This window comes from Salvelinus sp. IW2-2015, linkage group LG27 (assembly GCF_002910315.2).
Source record: "Salvelinus sp. IW2-2015 linkage group LG27, ASM291031v2, whole genome shotgun sequence".
NCBI classification, from domain to species: domain Eukaryota; kingdom Metazoa; phylum Chordata; class Actinopteri; order Salmoniformes; family Salmonidae; genus Salvelinus; species Salvelinus sp. IW2-2015.
The window spans coordinates 4785800-4800513 of record NC_036867.1 but is presented as its reverse complement, the minus strand read 5'-3'; the positions used below and the strand labels follow the sequence as shown (position 1 = coordinate 4800513).

The 14714-nt window shown below is 41.3% G+C and overlaps 1 protein-coding gene and 1 pseudogene across 1 annotated transcript in view; both read left to right on the top strand.

The window, feature by feature from the left end:
* The first annotated feature begins 741 nt into the window (after nt 1–741).
* Nucleotides 742–6207, top strand: LOC111953863 (E3 ubiquitin/ISG15 ligase TRIM25-like; annotated as a pseudogene).
* A 2247-nt stretch (nt 6208–8454) lies between these two features.
* LOC111953485 (apoptosis regulator Bcl-2) overlaps nt 8455–14714 on the top strand; it is an 87732-nt gene continuing 81472 nt past the window's right edge. Inside the window, exon 1 of the mRNA XM_023972786.1 lies at nt 8455–9905. Within this exon, the coding sequence (XP_023828554.1) occupies nt 9348–9905 (558 nt within the window). The 5' untranslated portion in view covers nt 8455–9347. The remainder of the gene's footprint in view (nt 9906–14714) is intronic.

Here is a 14714-nt window from a genome sequence, read left to right as displayed (position 1 = left end):
TGTTTGTTTCTTTATCAGGTATGTCAAGTGTTTTTGTTTGTTATGATATTTTGAATTTTTTTTACTGTTAGTTTGCAAGTGCACGCCATGTACTAACTGTACGTAACGCCTGGTTGTGATTTATGAAAGTTGGCTAGCCCAGGCCCATAGGCTGGCTACATTATACATTAGCTACATTTTATACTGTACATTGCATTCTATTGTATCGTTGTCAAACGAGATTAGTGTTGTTCTTAGCCGTTCTACTGTCTCTATGTGGAAGAGAGGAGTTGGTGCGTAGGGGCAGCAAAATATTTCATTTATGGATGTTTGTTTCTTTATCAGAGAATAAAAGATCAACACCAACCCTGATCCTATAGTCATATGTAAGCCGATCAAAAGACAATGCACCGGTCACATAGACATTGGACAGAGAGCGCACCAATGTAGCCTCAATTAGAGTTTCTACTTGAGAGAGAAAGGTCCAACCGACTTGTGCTATTTAGACAAACTTGTTGCTGCCATAGGTAATCTGGTAGCACCTGTCTTGACTGCATCAGATTTTTGTCCTTGTACATTCTTCTAAAAAATAAGGAGAAAAATAGCGTTGCATGGCACACGTACCATATATGGAACATGTACCAACCACTAATTTCCTGGTCTCTGTCCAATGCCACACCCTGTACAGAGAAAGAGAACACACACACAACCAGGGAATGTTATCACTTAGAAGCACTTCTAGAGAAACATAACATTTCTCAAATGGCTCAGTCTGTTAGTGTGTGCACCACAATGGCAGCAGCCATGGATTCAATCAGTTGTTCAATATGTTTGGATCTACTGAAGGATCCGGTGACTATTCCCTGTGGACACAGCTACTGTATGGGCTGTATTAAGGACTGCTGGGATCAGGATGATCTGAAGGGTGTCTATAGCTGCCCTCAGTGCAGACAGACCTTCACCCCAAGGCCTGTTCTGAAGAAAAGCACCATGCTAGCAGAATTGGTGGAGAATCTGAAGAAGACAGGACTCCAAGCTGCTACCCCTGCTCACCATTATGCTGGACCTGAAGATGTAGCGTGTGATGTCTGCACTGGGAGAAAACTCAAAGCGGTCAAGTCCTGTCTGGTGTGTCTGGCATCTTACTGTGAGACTCACCTCCAGCCTCACTATGAATCTCCTACCTTTAAGAAGCACAAGCTGGTCAAAGCCTCCACACAACTAGAGGAGAAGATCTGCTCTCATCATGACAAACTGGTGGAGATTTACTGCCGTACTGATCAGCAGTTTATCTGTTATCTGTGTACAATGGATGAACATAAAGACCATTATACAGTCTCAGCTGAATCAGAAAGGACTGAGAGACAGGTAAGGACAACAACTCTGTAATAGTTGTTAATTTCGCACATGACTGTGAGAATACTGGTACTTACTGAATATGAATCACTACTGTACATATATATTTCCATATGACCTGGCTATGAAAAGTAAAACAGCAACCACACATGCATGTAATAGAGGTGTTCCATGACCACATTTGCGTGATGTGTAACCTTAACTGGGACATGAGTTGCACTGACTCCATCAGCTAATGTCTAGGCTTTGGGTTAGCGGGCTAATGCACTTTTCTGGCACGTGGGAGACCCGGGATAACACATGATCGTTCATACACATACAAACACCCATATGACTTTTCCTCCATAAACCATGGAGTTTTACCTATCATAGACCTATCAAGTTGAAAGTGCATCCAGTATGATATACAGTAAAAAAAAATATATTACAAAAGTATGAATTACTATTAGGTAACTTGTTCCACTGCCTGTTTTGGTGTTATCTGAATTGAACCTTTTAGTTGGCCCAAACTTAGCTCCAACTTTAGAAAAATGTTGAAAACATTCTGTCAACTTCAAACTATGTGTTTGCTCAACTTGTTTCATATGTTCAATATAAATGATTATTTGGGCATCTTAACTCAAAGTAAGCTCAAAAAACCTCTGACATGATGTCCAAACACAAGCTCTTTCGGACTAAAACCAAGAGATTCCTGAACAACCTCCCGGGCTGCAAACACCACAAGACCCCTTCATCCCAGTCRTTCTCAAACTCAAAGCAGTAAGCTCTCAACATAGACTTCAAAGTCTGATCAAGTCTCTCAAGTGCACCTTGAGACTCTGGGTGGTAGGCACTAGAGGGGCAGTGAGTTACACCCAACTGTTGTAGCACTTGCTGCTACATTTGTCTGAGTTTGCACATCTGAGAATAAACCTTGACATTCTAAAAGCAGTGCAACAATGTCACCTTTTTCCTCCGCATACAAGTAGGCCAAAAAGACATCAAGGTTTTCTAGAATCTCAGTTACTCAACCGTCCAATTTGGGCTTTCCTCGTGCTCTTGGGGAAGACTATAGTCAATGGTGATGTACTGATATACATGTACGTCAATGTGTGTGAAATATATAAGTTGAAAACATTGTATGTTAAAAGTACTGTTTGTGTGTGTGGGAGTCCACAATCTTCCCAACAGACAAAGAGCTGCTGTCTAATTAAGCATTGTATGTTAGTGGCCTCAACTTACAATTATTTAGTAAGTACAGTGCATTTGGAAAGTATTCAGACCCCTTGACTTTTTCCACATTTTGTTACGTTACAGACTTATTCTAAGTTGGATTAAATTATTGACTTTTCTCGTCAATCTTCACACAATACCCCATAATGACAAATTGAAAACAGGTTTGTAGAATGTTTTGCAAATGTACTAAAAAGAAAAAACAGAAATACCTTATTTACATAAGTATTCGAAATTGAGCTCAGATGCATCCTGTTTTCATTAATCATCTTTGAGATGTTTCTACAACTTGATTGGAGTCCACTTGTTCTAAAATCAATTGATTGGACATGATTTGGAAAGGTACACACCTGTCTATATAAGGTCCCACTGTTGACAGTGCATGTCAGAGCAAAAACCAAGCCATGAGGTTGAAGGAATTGTCCGTAGAGCTCAGAGACAGGATTGTGTCGAGGCAACCATCTCTGCAGCACTCCACCTATCAGGCCTTTATGGTAGAGTGGCCAGACGGAAGCCATTCCTCTGTAAAAGGCACATGACAGCCCGCTTGGAGTTTGCCAAAAGGCACCTAAGCACTCTCAGACCATGAGAAACAAGATTCTCTGGTCTAATGAAAACAAGATTTAACTTTTTAGCCTGAATGCCAAACGTCACGTCTGGAAGAAACCTGGCACCATCTCTGTGGTGAAGCATGGTGGTGGCAGCATCATGCTGTGGGGATGTTTTTCAGCAGCAGGGACTGGGAGACTAGTCAGGATTGGGGGAAGGATGAACAGAGCAAAGTACAGAAAGGTCCTTGATTAAAACCTCCTCTAGAGCGCTTAAGACCTCAGACTGGGGCGAAGGTTCCCCTTCCAACAACCCTAAGCACACAGCCAAGACAACACAGGAGTGGCTTCGGGACAAGTCTCTGAATGTCCTTGAGTGGCCCAGTCAGAGCCCGGATTTGAACCCGATCTAACATCTCTGGAGAGACCTGAAAATAGCTCTGCAGCGACTCTTCCCATCCAACCTGACAGAGCCTGTGAGGATCTGCAGAGAAGAATGGGAGAAAGTCCCCAAATACAGGTGTGCCAGCATCATGCCCAAGAATAATCGAGGCTGTAAATGCTATCAAAGGTGCTACAACAAAGTACTGAGTAAGGAATCTGAATACATATGTAAATGTGGTATTTCAGATTTCTTTTATAGATTTGACAAAAAATCCAGAAACCTGTTTTTGCTTTGTCATTATGGGGTATTGTCTGTAGATTGATGAGGAGAAAAACAATGTAATAATTTTTAGAATAAGGCTGAAGCGTAACAAAATGTGGAAAAAGTAAATTGTTCTGAATACTTTCCGAATGCACTGTATTTTAACAGCCTTTTTTAGTTATCCAGTCTGCATCACATCCGGCCATGATTGGGAGTCCCATAGGGCGGCACACAATTGTCCCAGCGTTGTCCGGGTTTGACCGGGGTAGGCCGTCATTGTAAATAAGAATTTCTTCTTATTAACTGACTTGCCTTGTTAAATAAAATAAAAAAATATTTTTTTTAAAGTTAAGATGCTAAAGTAATAATTTTTATTTGAATGAACATATGAGACAAGTTGAACAAACACATCATTTAAGTTGACTGAATTTTTGCCTGAATTTTCTCAAGTACAGTGATAGAAGAAATCCAAACAGAAAATCCAGTCGAGAGAGAAAGAGATGCAGGAGCTGAGACAGYCTGTGAAGCCACTCAAGGTGAGTGTTTACCATTTAAATGTATACACTTAGCAGTTAAATATAAATAAATCCTGCACACATGATGTTACCTTGTGCAGAGGTAAAATTGTATATGCTGTATTTTTTATTTCTTCTCATATGTAGATTTTTGGGGCAGTAACTCTCAGCGCCACAAACGAGATAAGCTTGGTAGAGTGCATGTTAACTCTCTTCTATCCACTTAGCAGTTAGCCCTCTCTAAAGTGACTTACTCCTCCTAAACTAAACTGCAGTAAAACTGAAGCCAGTGCTGGGCCATGTTCCAGGGTTCTGGTGAGAGCTGAATGGACTGGTTGAAATGGACCCCTCCTCTGTTTCCTAACAGCGCTCTGCACAAGCAGCAGTGGGAGACAGTGAGAGGATGTTTACTGAGCTGATCTCTTCTATTTATTTTAACTAGGCAAGTCAGTTAAGAACAAATTCTTATTTTCAATGACAGCCTAGGAACAGTGGGTTACCTGCCTTGTTCAGGGGCAGAATGACAGATTTTTACCTCGTCAGCTCGGGGATTCAATCTTGCAACCTTTCGGTTACTGGGCCAACGGTCTAACCACCAGGCTACCTGCCACCTTGAGAGAAGGTACTCTGAGGTGAAGGAGCTGGTCAGCGCCCAGGAGAAATCTTAAGTGAGTCGGGATGAAGGACTGTTGAAGCAACTGGACCAGGAGATGGCTGAGCTGAAGAGGAGAGACGCCAAGCTGGAGCAGCTCTCAAACACAGAAGACAACATCCAATTCCTCCAGGTGACATCAAGGGTTCTCTGTCCACAGCATCACGTGTTACTGCTGAAAGTGAAATGTTTGTATTTCTCATCTTTTCTCTGTTTTTCTGATTTGTCTCTGTAGAGTTTCCAGTCTTTCTATGTCCCTCTGTTACCCAGCATCACTGTCAACCAACACGTCTTCTTTTAGGATGTAAAGAAATCAGTCTCTGAGCTGAAAAGTCAAGTTAAAAAGATCTGCTCTGGGAGTATTGCCAAGATCTCTGTAAAAAGTTAGTAATTTATCTGGTCATTGATATTACTAAACCAATTACCTAAACCTCTTTCAACTATTGAGCCACTTGAATTACTGTAATGTTTTTGTCATGATCAATATTGAACTGTGATATTTCATTTCCTATGTTTCCATAGTGACAAAAGTCCACATTGTTCGACCTTCTGAGCCCCGTTGTCTTCCGTCATTTGGCTGAACTCAGTCTAGACTGTCAGTTGGAGGACTAGCATCACATTGGATGACACCACCTGTCAGAAGACGAGGCCTGAACCCAAAACCAGAGTGGAGTTCTTGGAATGTGAGTAAAGAACATACTGTACAATACACTTTAATATACTACACACACAAACTCCTGGACGCACACATACATTTCACCTGTTGTTTTGTCTTCATCCTCAGATTCCTGTCAGCTCACATTGGATCCCAACACGGCATTTAACTGTCTGTGTCTGTCTGAGGGGAACAGAAAGGTGACATGGAGTGATAACAACCAGCTTTATCCTGACCATCCAGACAGATTTACCACATGCCCTCAGGTGTTGTGTAGAGAGAGTCTGTCTGGAGCCTGCTACTGGGAGGTAGAGTGGACCGGGGTGGAGGTTTGTATAGCTGTCTCATATAAAGGGATCAGCAGGAGAGGTAATTATGAGTGGTTTGGAGCCAGTAATCAGGCCTGGTGTTTGGAATGTGGTGCCTCTCGCGGCACTTTCTACCACAATGGTAAACGGACTGCCATATGTGTCCCCCTTTCCACCAGAGTAGGAGTGTACCTGGACCACAGGGCAGGAACTCTGTCTTTCTACAGTGTCTCTGACACAATGACCCTTCTCCACAGAGTCCAGACATTCACTGAACCCCTCTATCCTGGGTTCTTTGTTGATAGATCTGTGAAAATAATGACATCAACACAGTAATTAAGGCCAGGATTCAATCTGAGCACTCTAGTCAACAATGCAGCTTCTGGGTCAATCATTATAGTAAAATATTTTGTTTGATAGGTCAATTCCCTTCCCATGATTTTACTGTAGTCACATAGTGTTACCTCACTGTGATTCAGTTATGGTTTTATTGATCATGGATGGATCGACAGATTAGAATATTATTGTATTTCGGTAAAAATTTTKTTTTCACAATGATGTACTTAAACAAGCAGAAATGAATCTGAGCTGTTTAGTTCAGTTCAGATTTGTGTTGATCGTTTAGTCCACCAGGTGGCAAACTATGCATAGTTTACAAGAATATCTTAATGTAGGCAGAGCACTGCAGTTACAATGTCTTTGAAGTGCAGAGCTAGGATTTAAACCTAATCCCAATTTCATCTCTCGTCAATTTAAAGGTAATGATATAAATTAGGATGATCATTTAGACATGCATACAATATTCCGAGTAGTGCTGCTATGAATTGACGATAATTAGATACAGTAGTTACCATTCTGCCTGATTTAAAAAAAAAAAGATACGTGGTTTAAACTATGATTAGGAATTATAGGCCTAAAGGATCGTTTGAAAAAAAATACTTAGTGCTGGATAGCTAGGTTTTCAATTACACTTGGTCTTCAACGTATTACTACTGACATTATGTTTTCAGATGTATGTTAAGAAGTGACTGATATCCAGTCATCAATGTTATGAAATGTCTCTCCAGTCTACAGATGGCTGAAAACTGCAAAGATGGCTGCGGCCAGATATGCCGGGAATTGCAGACACCCACTCAAACGTTATGAGTTAAAACTATATACAACATTCTTCTGTGTTTACAAAAGCTCAATTCCATGGCTTGTTCTCTTGGTCTCCTATATGAAGAATTCACATTCATGAAATAATCAAACCAGTGGTGAAAAACAGACTAAAATAAATACACTTCATTAGGACGATATGATTGTATCTGCAGTGAAATAATGAGTGAAAAGGAAATACAATCCATAATCATGATTTTTTRCTGAATACTTGTACACCACATTACCTAACATGGCTACAAAGGACGCAGAGGAACACGCAAACCATGCAAATCAACCCATCAACCCCTTCCATCATCCCGACCGTGCACTTGGGACAAGACTGCCATTGTCTCAGAACCCAGCCACCGTCCACCCCCATTCCCACTCCAAGCTCCCTGCACACTTCAAGGAGAAACGAGGAGACTGTTGGTGACCTAAAAGTAACTGCCAGTGAAGAGAAGGCTTGGGCCCATTGTTTCAAGAAGTCGCATACATCACTATTGTAAAGGCGCCCCCCCCAATGATTCATGTAATTGCGTTCATGTTCTCAAGTAGGACAGGGGTTCTCATCCAGCCGCATGCACACAATATCTTTGTTGTCTCATATTGCATACAGTATTCTGCAACAGGACTATGTTAGGTTTCTATAAGGCTTTCTAAGTCGCCATCCACTACTACATGATTGGAGAATAGGAAGTGAGTCCCACACACACATCACATTCACATGTGCACACACACATGCATGCACACACACACACAAATGCACACACAAACTCACACACAAATGCACACACACACACACCATCTCAGTAGACTGTGTAGTAGGGTGATGAATGTGCGTGGTGCAAGACTCTAAAAATGATGTTTGAGGGATTCTCTTTCATGCAAGGAGCTATAGCCCAAACCAAGAGCTCCTGAACATGGACCCCTAGGAGATGAGTCAGTGGTGGGGGGCTATGGTTAGATATGGGTCAGTGAACTGGAGGCAGTGATTTTTTTTTATAATATCCAATTCTCATTGGTTCCAATAGTGTCCAATTCTCATACTTTTGTAACCCTCATATTAATAATATGTTTAAAAATATAAGAGTTGTGGTGGTATACCTTTAATGTAGCATATTTACCATACATTTTGATGTCTATTTGATCCATACATTTTGAGGTTTATAATGTATTGTCTTTGTTGAGGCATCACTTTACTTTATGAAGACATTAGGCTTATCCTGTAACTACACCTTCAATACTTATTCCACTTTGTAGGCTGGCTACTCTGTTATAACATCTGTCAAGTGTTAACGTGTACAACGCAAACAGATGACCATCATATAAATTATATGGCCATATTCACTGCACATAATGACAAGAAAAGATTGAATGGGAGTGACGTAGCTTGACGGAAGTAGCCTACCTCCCCGAGAGGGAGTGAGTGGCTCGCCTATGTGGGAGTGAACGAGAGAAAGCAGAGTTTGCAGACAACCCTTGGATAGGAAGACCCTACTGGAACTGACTGCATAACCAAGCGTCGCTGAAATCGTCTGCAGAGAAGCCACAAAGTAATCTGCGCTGTTCTATTTTTAGAAATCTTCTTCCTTGTGCTTATGTTAGTGTTTTTTTGTGTAAGCTATTTCTCTGTGAAATAAGAGTAGTCTTTCAAGAGCTGCCTTGCAAATGATTTCTCTTCCGTCTTTCTGGAACTGTGTAGTAAATGTCAGAGTATTGAACCCCAGAACGGATAACTGTAACTTAATCAACAACTTCGTTTTTCCAGAATAATACACAATATCGATTGACGCAAGCGATTGAAACTGTCAGGCGCTCATGTTGAAGTGAGGATCAGCTCAAAGGATATCCCAAACTTATTACTGTTCGTTCGGTCTTGTTCCAATGGATTCCTGAAAAGGGGCGTACCATAAGCAAGGAGAACCAGACATTGCGCGCCGATCATGCTACAACATGGACGCATTATACTGTAAAGTTGACTTGCTACTGGAACTCGAAATGCATGTGATAGAATAAGAATAGCATTATTTATTTGATCTGATTAGATATGTGTATGTGCATGTTTTAATCAATTTGTTCAAGAAAACAGTATTTCCACTTTATTTTATTTGAGGCTATATGCCATTCGGAAATACTGTTTGATTTCATGTATATATTTTTTTGCAGGGCTGGAACAAGTGTTGCTATGCAGGTAATGCGCTGTAGCAATATGTTAGAGATGCAATTTATCGTCTGATACCATATCTAATTTTAGGGGATATCTTGTAGGTCGTCTCAACCAACCATTGGAAATGTATTTTGCGTAAACAGCTTGCTGGGTATTAGGCTATAGCACCATGATGGCAAACGAGAATCCTTATAACAGTCGCTTTATTGTTGAAAAATACATACATCACAAACTGTTGAAGAAGGGATTTGTATGGGGATTTAATCCAGAAAACGATTCCCCAAATAATGGTTTTGGGGAGCCCTCTCCCCCTAACTCCCCCGAAGTTTTTGCACGGAGGTCCCAACCCTCCGCTGAAGGCGTGGACACTGACTCTCCACTCCCAAACAGGATCCAGCAACCGGACCGACATGCCCGGCTCCATAGGGTGCTGCGCGAGGCGGGGGACGAGATTGAAATAATGTATCAGCGGGACTTTGCAGAGATGTCGGGGCAGTTGCATTTTACGCCCAGTACGGCACAGAGAAGGTTTACTGCTGTTATAGAGGAGCTCTTCAGCGACGGTGTAAACTGGGGTCGGATTGTGGCTTTCTTTGAGTTTGGAGGGACAATGTGCGTGGAGAGCGTCAACCGGGAGATGACGTCCCAGGTAGACAACATTGCCCATTGGATGACAGAGTACCTGAACGGACCCCTGCAGAACTGGATCCAGGTGAATGGTGACTGGGTATGTCTGTTAATAAATCATTCCACATTTGCTCAGCCTCTATGCACCTATCACACCTTTGCATCAGTTGCGAATACAATCACTTCTCATCAGTGGCAAGTGCATAAATATACAGCTTATGAATCCCTTCAGGTCTGCATGCACGCTACCCTACTATTTTGATTGTCCAAAAATCTGTCTACTAACACGTGTCCACCACCACCATTGTCTAACATTTGGGACTATATTTCAGTCAACCCTGTTATCATGACTAGGGCAGTAGCCTAGCCCTACATGGACAATGATTGATTTGTTGTCTGTTTCTGGGGTCCTTATATCTCCTGGCCAATATTTCAGTCAATCTAGGGAAACCCTACCCTACCCCTATTCTGACTGAAGGTCAAGCACACACACTCAGAAAGCCCACACTGAATTATCTTGACTGCATTCTACTCTGTCATTAGTTCACCAGATGTTTGGAAACGCCTGACTTCCTTTCTCTTCCCCAACATCTGTGGTTTGAGTGGAACTGCTACACAGTATGATGTCTCTGAGGAGAAAATTGGCTTGTTTCCGCAATTCAAGTTTGAATGAATGAACACAGCGTTTCCCTATTTAGAATCCACATCAAATGGAGAAAAAAGCCTCCCCTCTTTTAGCCTCTGCTCTTAGTTCATTAAATCCCATCCGCCTGTTTTACCGCATCTCTCTAGCATTGAATAATTTAAGTCTGAAATTGGAACAGGCACACCATGCTTTCATACACACCCATCCTGGTGTAATAGATGTCTAGGTTGTAATAATAACAACTACACTCCTTATTTTGTTAATTCACTCCTCTCTCATTTATTTACATATTTGCAACATCCCGGATGAGCAAAGGAACTGCTCAAATAGTGAACATTGTTACAGGGACTTAACATTTTAATTTGGGGTGAAGTGAATTGAAATGTCATGATATTGATGGGGCGATTTTACTGGCTCTTCATGTCCTCTTTACTTGACCCATCACTTGACCTGTCACCGTAGTTAGGGTGGAGTGCATGGTTTCCAAGACACAGGCAGGTCTTTCCAGACAAGCAGATACTGTATGCATAGACTGCTGTATAAAGGGAGAGTGGAGGTGGTAGCTGTCTGGACTGAGCATCAACTGGAGCAGAATAAATAGCAGAGGCCAAAGGCTTCCGCCACCAGCTCCAGGACGGCTAGGGAAATCACATTCTCATTGTATAGTTGTGTGGTGTTGTGTATAGTTGTCCCCAGAAACAAGAAGAACTGTGTGGGTGTGTGCATGTGTGCATGTGTGTATGTTTGTATGTCTTTATAATATATTATTGCATAGCAGTGGTAATTTCTACTTGTTCCATCAGAAAACTATTCAGAAGCATTCAGCACTGAGGTACTTTAAAAATTAAATCAAAGTTTATTGCTCGTGTATACAGATTTGCAGATGTTATCGCAGGTACAGTGAAATGCTTGTGTTTCTATCTCAAATAGTGCAGTAATACCTAGCAATAAAAAATAAAAATAAAAAAGTAATACACAAATAATCCAGAAAAATTAAGAAATATCAGAAGGAGTGTTACGTGTGCTCCCTCTCTGGCCTCCAGGTCACCAGGCTGCTCGTTATGCCGCACACCTGTCACCATCGTTACGCACACCTGTGCGCCATCAGACTCACCTGGACTACATCACTTCCCTGATTACCTTCCCTATATATGTCACTCCCTTTGGTTCCTTCCCCGGGCGTCATGTTTCTTGTCTGTGTGCTGTTAGTGTTTCTTGTTTTGTATTATGATCCGTTTATTAAAAACACTCACTCCCTGAACTTGCTTCACGACTCTCAGCGCACATCGTTACAACGAGCAATGTCAGAGACCGGAATATATACTGTACAGTTAAAGTTGGAAGTTTACATACACTTAAGTTGGAGTCATTAAAACTTGTTTTTCAACCACTCCACAAATTTCTTGTTAACAAACTATAGTTTTTGAAAGTCGGTTAGGACATCTACTTCGTGCATGACACAAATAATTGTTTACATACAGTGAATTATAAGTGAAATAATCTGTATCACAATTCCAGTGGGTCAGAAGTTTACATACACTAAATTGACTACCTTTTAAACAGCTTGTAAAATTCAAGGAAATTATGTCATGGGTTTAGAAGATTCTGGTAGGCTAATTGACATAAACTGAGTCAATTGGAGGTGTACCTGTGGATGTATTTCAAGGCCAACCTTCAAACTCAGTGCCTCTTTGCTTGACATCATGGGAAAATCAAAAGAAATCTGCCAAGACCTCAGAAAGAAATGTAGACCTCCACAAGTCTGGTTCATCCTTGGGAGCAATTTTCAAACGCCTGAAGGTACCACGTTCATCTGTACAAACAATAGTACGCAAGTATAAACACCATGGGACCACGCAGCCATCATACCGCTCAGGAAGGAGACGTGTTCTGTCTCCTAGAGATGAAAGTACTTTGGTGGAAAAAGTGCAAATATTTCCGAGAACAACAGCAAAGGACCTTGTGAAGATGCTGGAGGAAACAGGTACAAAAGTATCTATATCCACAGTAAAACGAGTCCTATATTGACATAGCCAGAAATGCCGCTCAGCAAGGAAGAAGCCACTGCTCCAAAACCACCATAAAAAAGCCAGACTACGGTTTACAACTACACATGGGGACAAAGATCGTACTTTTTGGAGAATTGTTCTCTGGTCTGATGAAACAAAAATAGAACTGTTTGGCCATAATTGTCATGTCGTGTGTGTAGGTGGCAGGGAAGTCAGGCGCAGGAGAATCAAACTTGGTATAATGGAGTAGTTTAATAACGTAAAACAAACTCCAAAACCAAAGTACATAATAAAATAAAACGTGGGTAAAAGAACCCGTCGCACACCAATCCATAAATCACGAGCATAACAATAAACAATCTCTGACAAGGACATGAGGGAAAACAGAGGGTTAAATACACAACAATTAATGAATGGCATTGGAACCAGGTGTGTAGGAAGACAAGACAAAACCAATGGAAAATTAAATATGGATCAATGATGGCTAGAAGACCGGTGACGTTGACCGCCGAGCACCACCCGAACAAGGAGAGGCATCGACTTCGTTAGAAGTCGTGACAATAATGACCATCGTTATGTTTGCAGGAAAAAGGGAATGACTTGCAAGCCGAAGAACACCATCCCAACCYTGAAGCACAGGGGTGGCAGCACCATGTTGTGGGGGTGCTTTGCTGCATGAGGGACTGGTGCACTTCACAAAATAGATGGCATCATGAGGGAGGAAAATTATGTGGATATATTGAAGCAACATCTCAAGACATCAGTTAGGAAGTTAAAGCTTGGTTGCAAATTGGTCTTCCAAATGGACAATGACCCCAAGCATACTTCCAAAGTTGTTGCAAAATGGCTTTAGGACAACAAAGTCAAGGTATTGGAGTGGCCATCACAAAGCCCTGACCTCAATCCTAWAGAAAATTGTTGGCAGAACTGAAAAAGCGTGTGCGAGCAAGGAGGCCTACAAACCTGACTCAGTTACACCACCGCTGTCAAGAGGAATGGGCCAGAATTCACCCAACTTATTGTGGGAAGCTTGTGGAAGGCTACCCAAAACGTTTGACCCAAGTTAAACATTTTAAAAGCAATGCTACCAAATACTAATTGAGTGTATGTAAACTTCTGACCCACTGGGAATGTGATGAAAGAAATAAGAGCTGAAATAAATCATTCTCTACTATTATTCTGACATTTCACATTCTTAAAATAAAGTGGTGATCCTAACTGACCTAAGACAGGGAATTTGTACTAGGATTAAATGTCAGGAATTGTGAAGAACTGAGTTTAAATGTATTTGGCTAAGGTGTATGTAAACTTCCGACTTCAACACACATGTGTATATATTTATGTATGTGTGTGTGTGTGTGTGTATATTGTATGGTGTGCAAAGACCGTACGGACGGTATATGAATAGAAAAGGTGTGTACATTAGTAGTTATATAGGATGAGACATGATTAGAATACAGTTTATACACAAAGAGCATACAAAACATTTGGAACGCCTTCCTAATATTGAGTTGATCCCCTTTAGCCCTCAGAACAGCCTCAATTRGTCWGGGCATGGACTACAAGGTGTCAGAAGCGTTCCACAGGAATGCTGGCCCAGGTTGACTCCAATGCTTTCCACAGTTGTGTCAAGTTGGCTGGATGTCCTTTGGGTGGTGGACCATTCTTGATATACACAGGAAACTGTTGAGCAACACACTCAAACTGGTGCACCTGGCACCTACTACCATACCCCGTTCAAAGGCACTTAAATATTTTGTTAAAATAAAATCAAAATGTATTGTTCACATACACATGGTTAGCAGATGTTAATGCGAGAGTAGCGTAATGCTTGTGCTTCTAGTTCCGATAGTGCAGTAATATCTAACAAGTAATCTAACAATTCCCCAACAACTAGCTAATACACACAAATCTAAAGGGGTGAATGAGAATATGTACATATAAGTATATGAATGAGCGATGGCTGAGCGGCATAGGCAAGGTGCAGTAGATGGTATAAAATACAGTATATACATGTGATATGAGTAATGTAAGATATGTAAACATTATTACAGTGGCATTATTTAAAGTGGCATTGTTTAAGGTGACTAGTGATCAATTTATTAAAGTGTCCAGTGATTGGGTCTCAATGTAGGCAGCAGCCTCTCTGAGRTAGTGATTGCTGTTTAGCAGTCTGATGGCCTTGAGATAGAAGCTGTTTTTCAATCTCTTGGTCCCAGCTTTGATGCATCTGTACTGACCTCGCCTTCTTGAT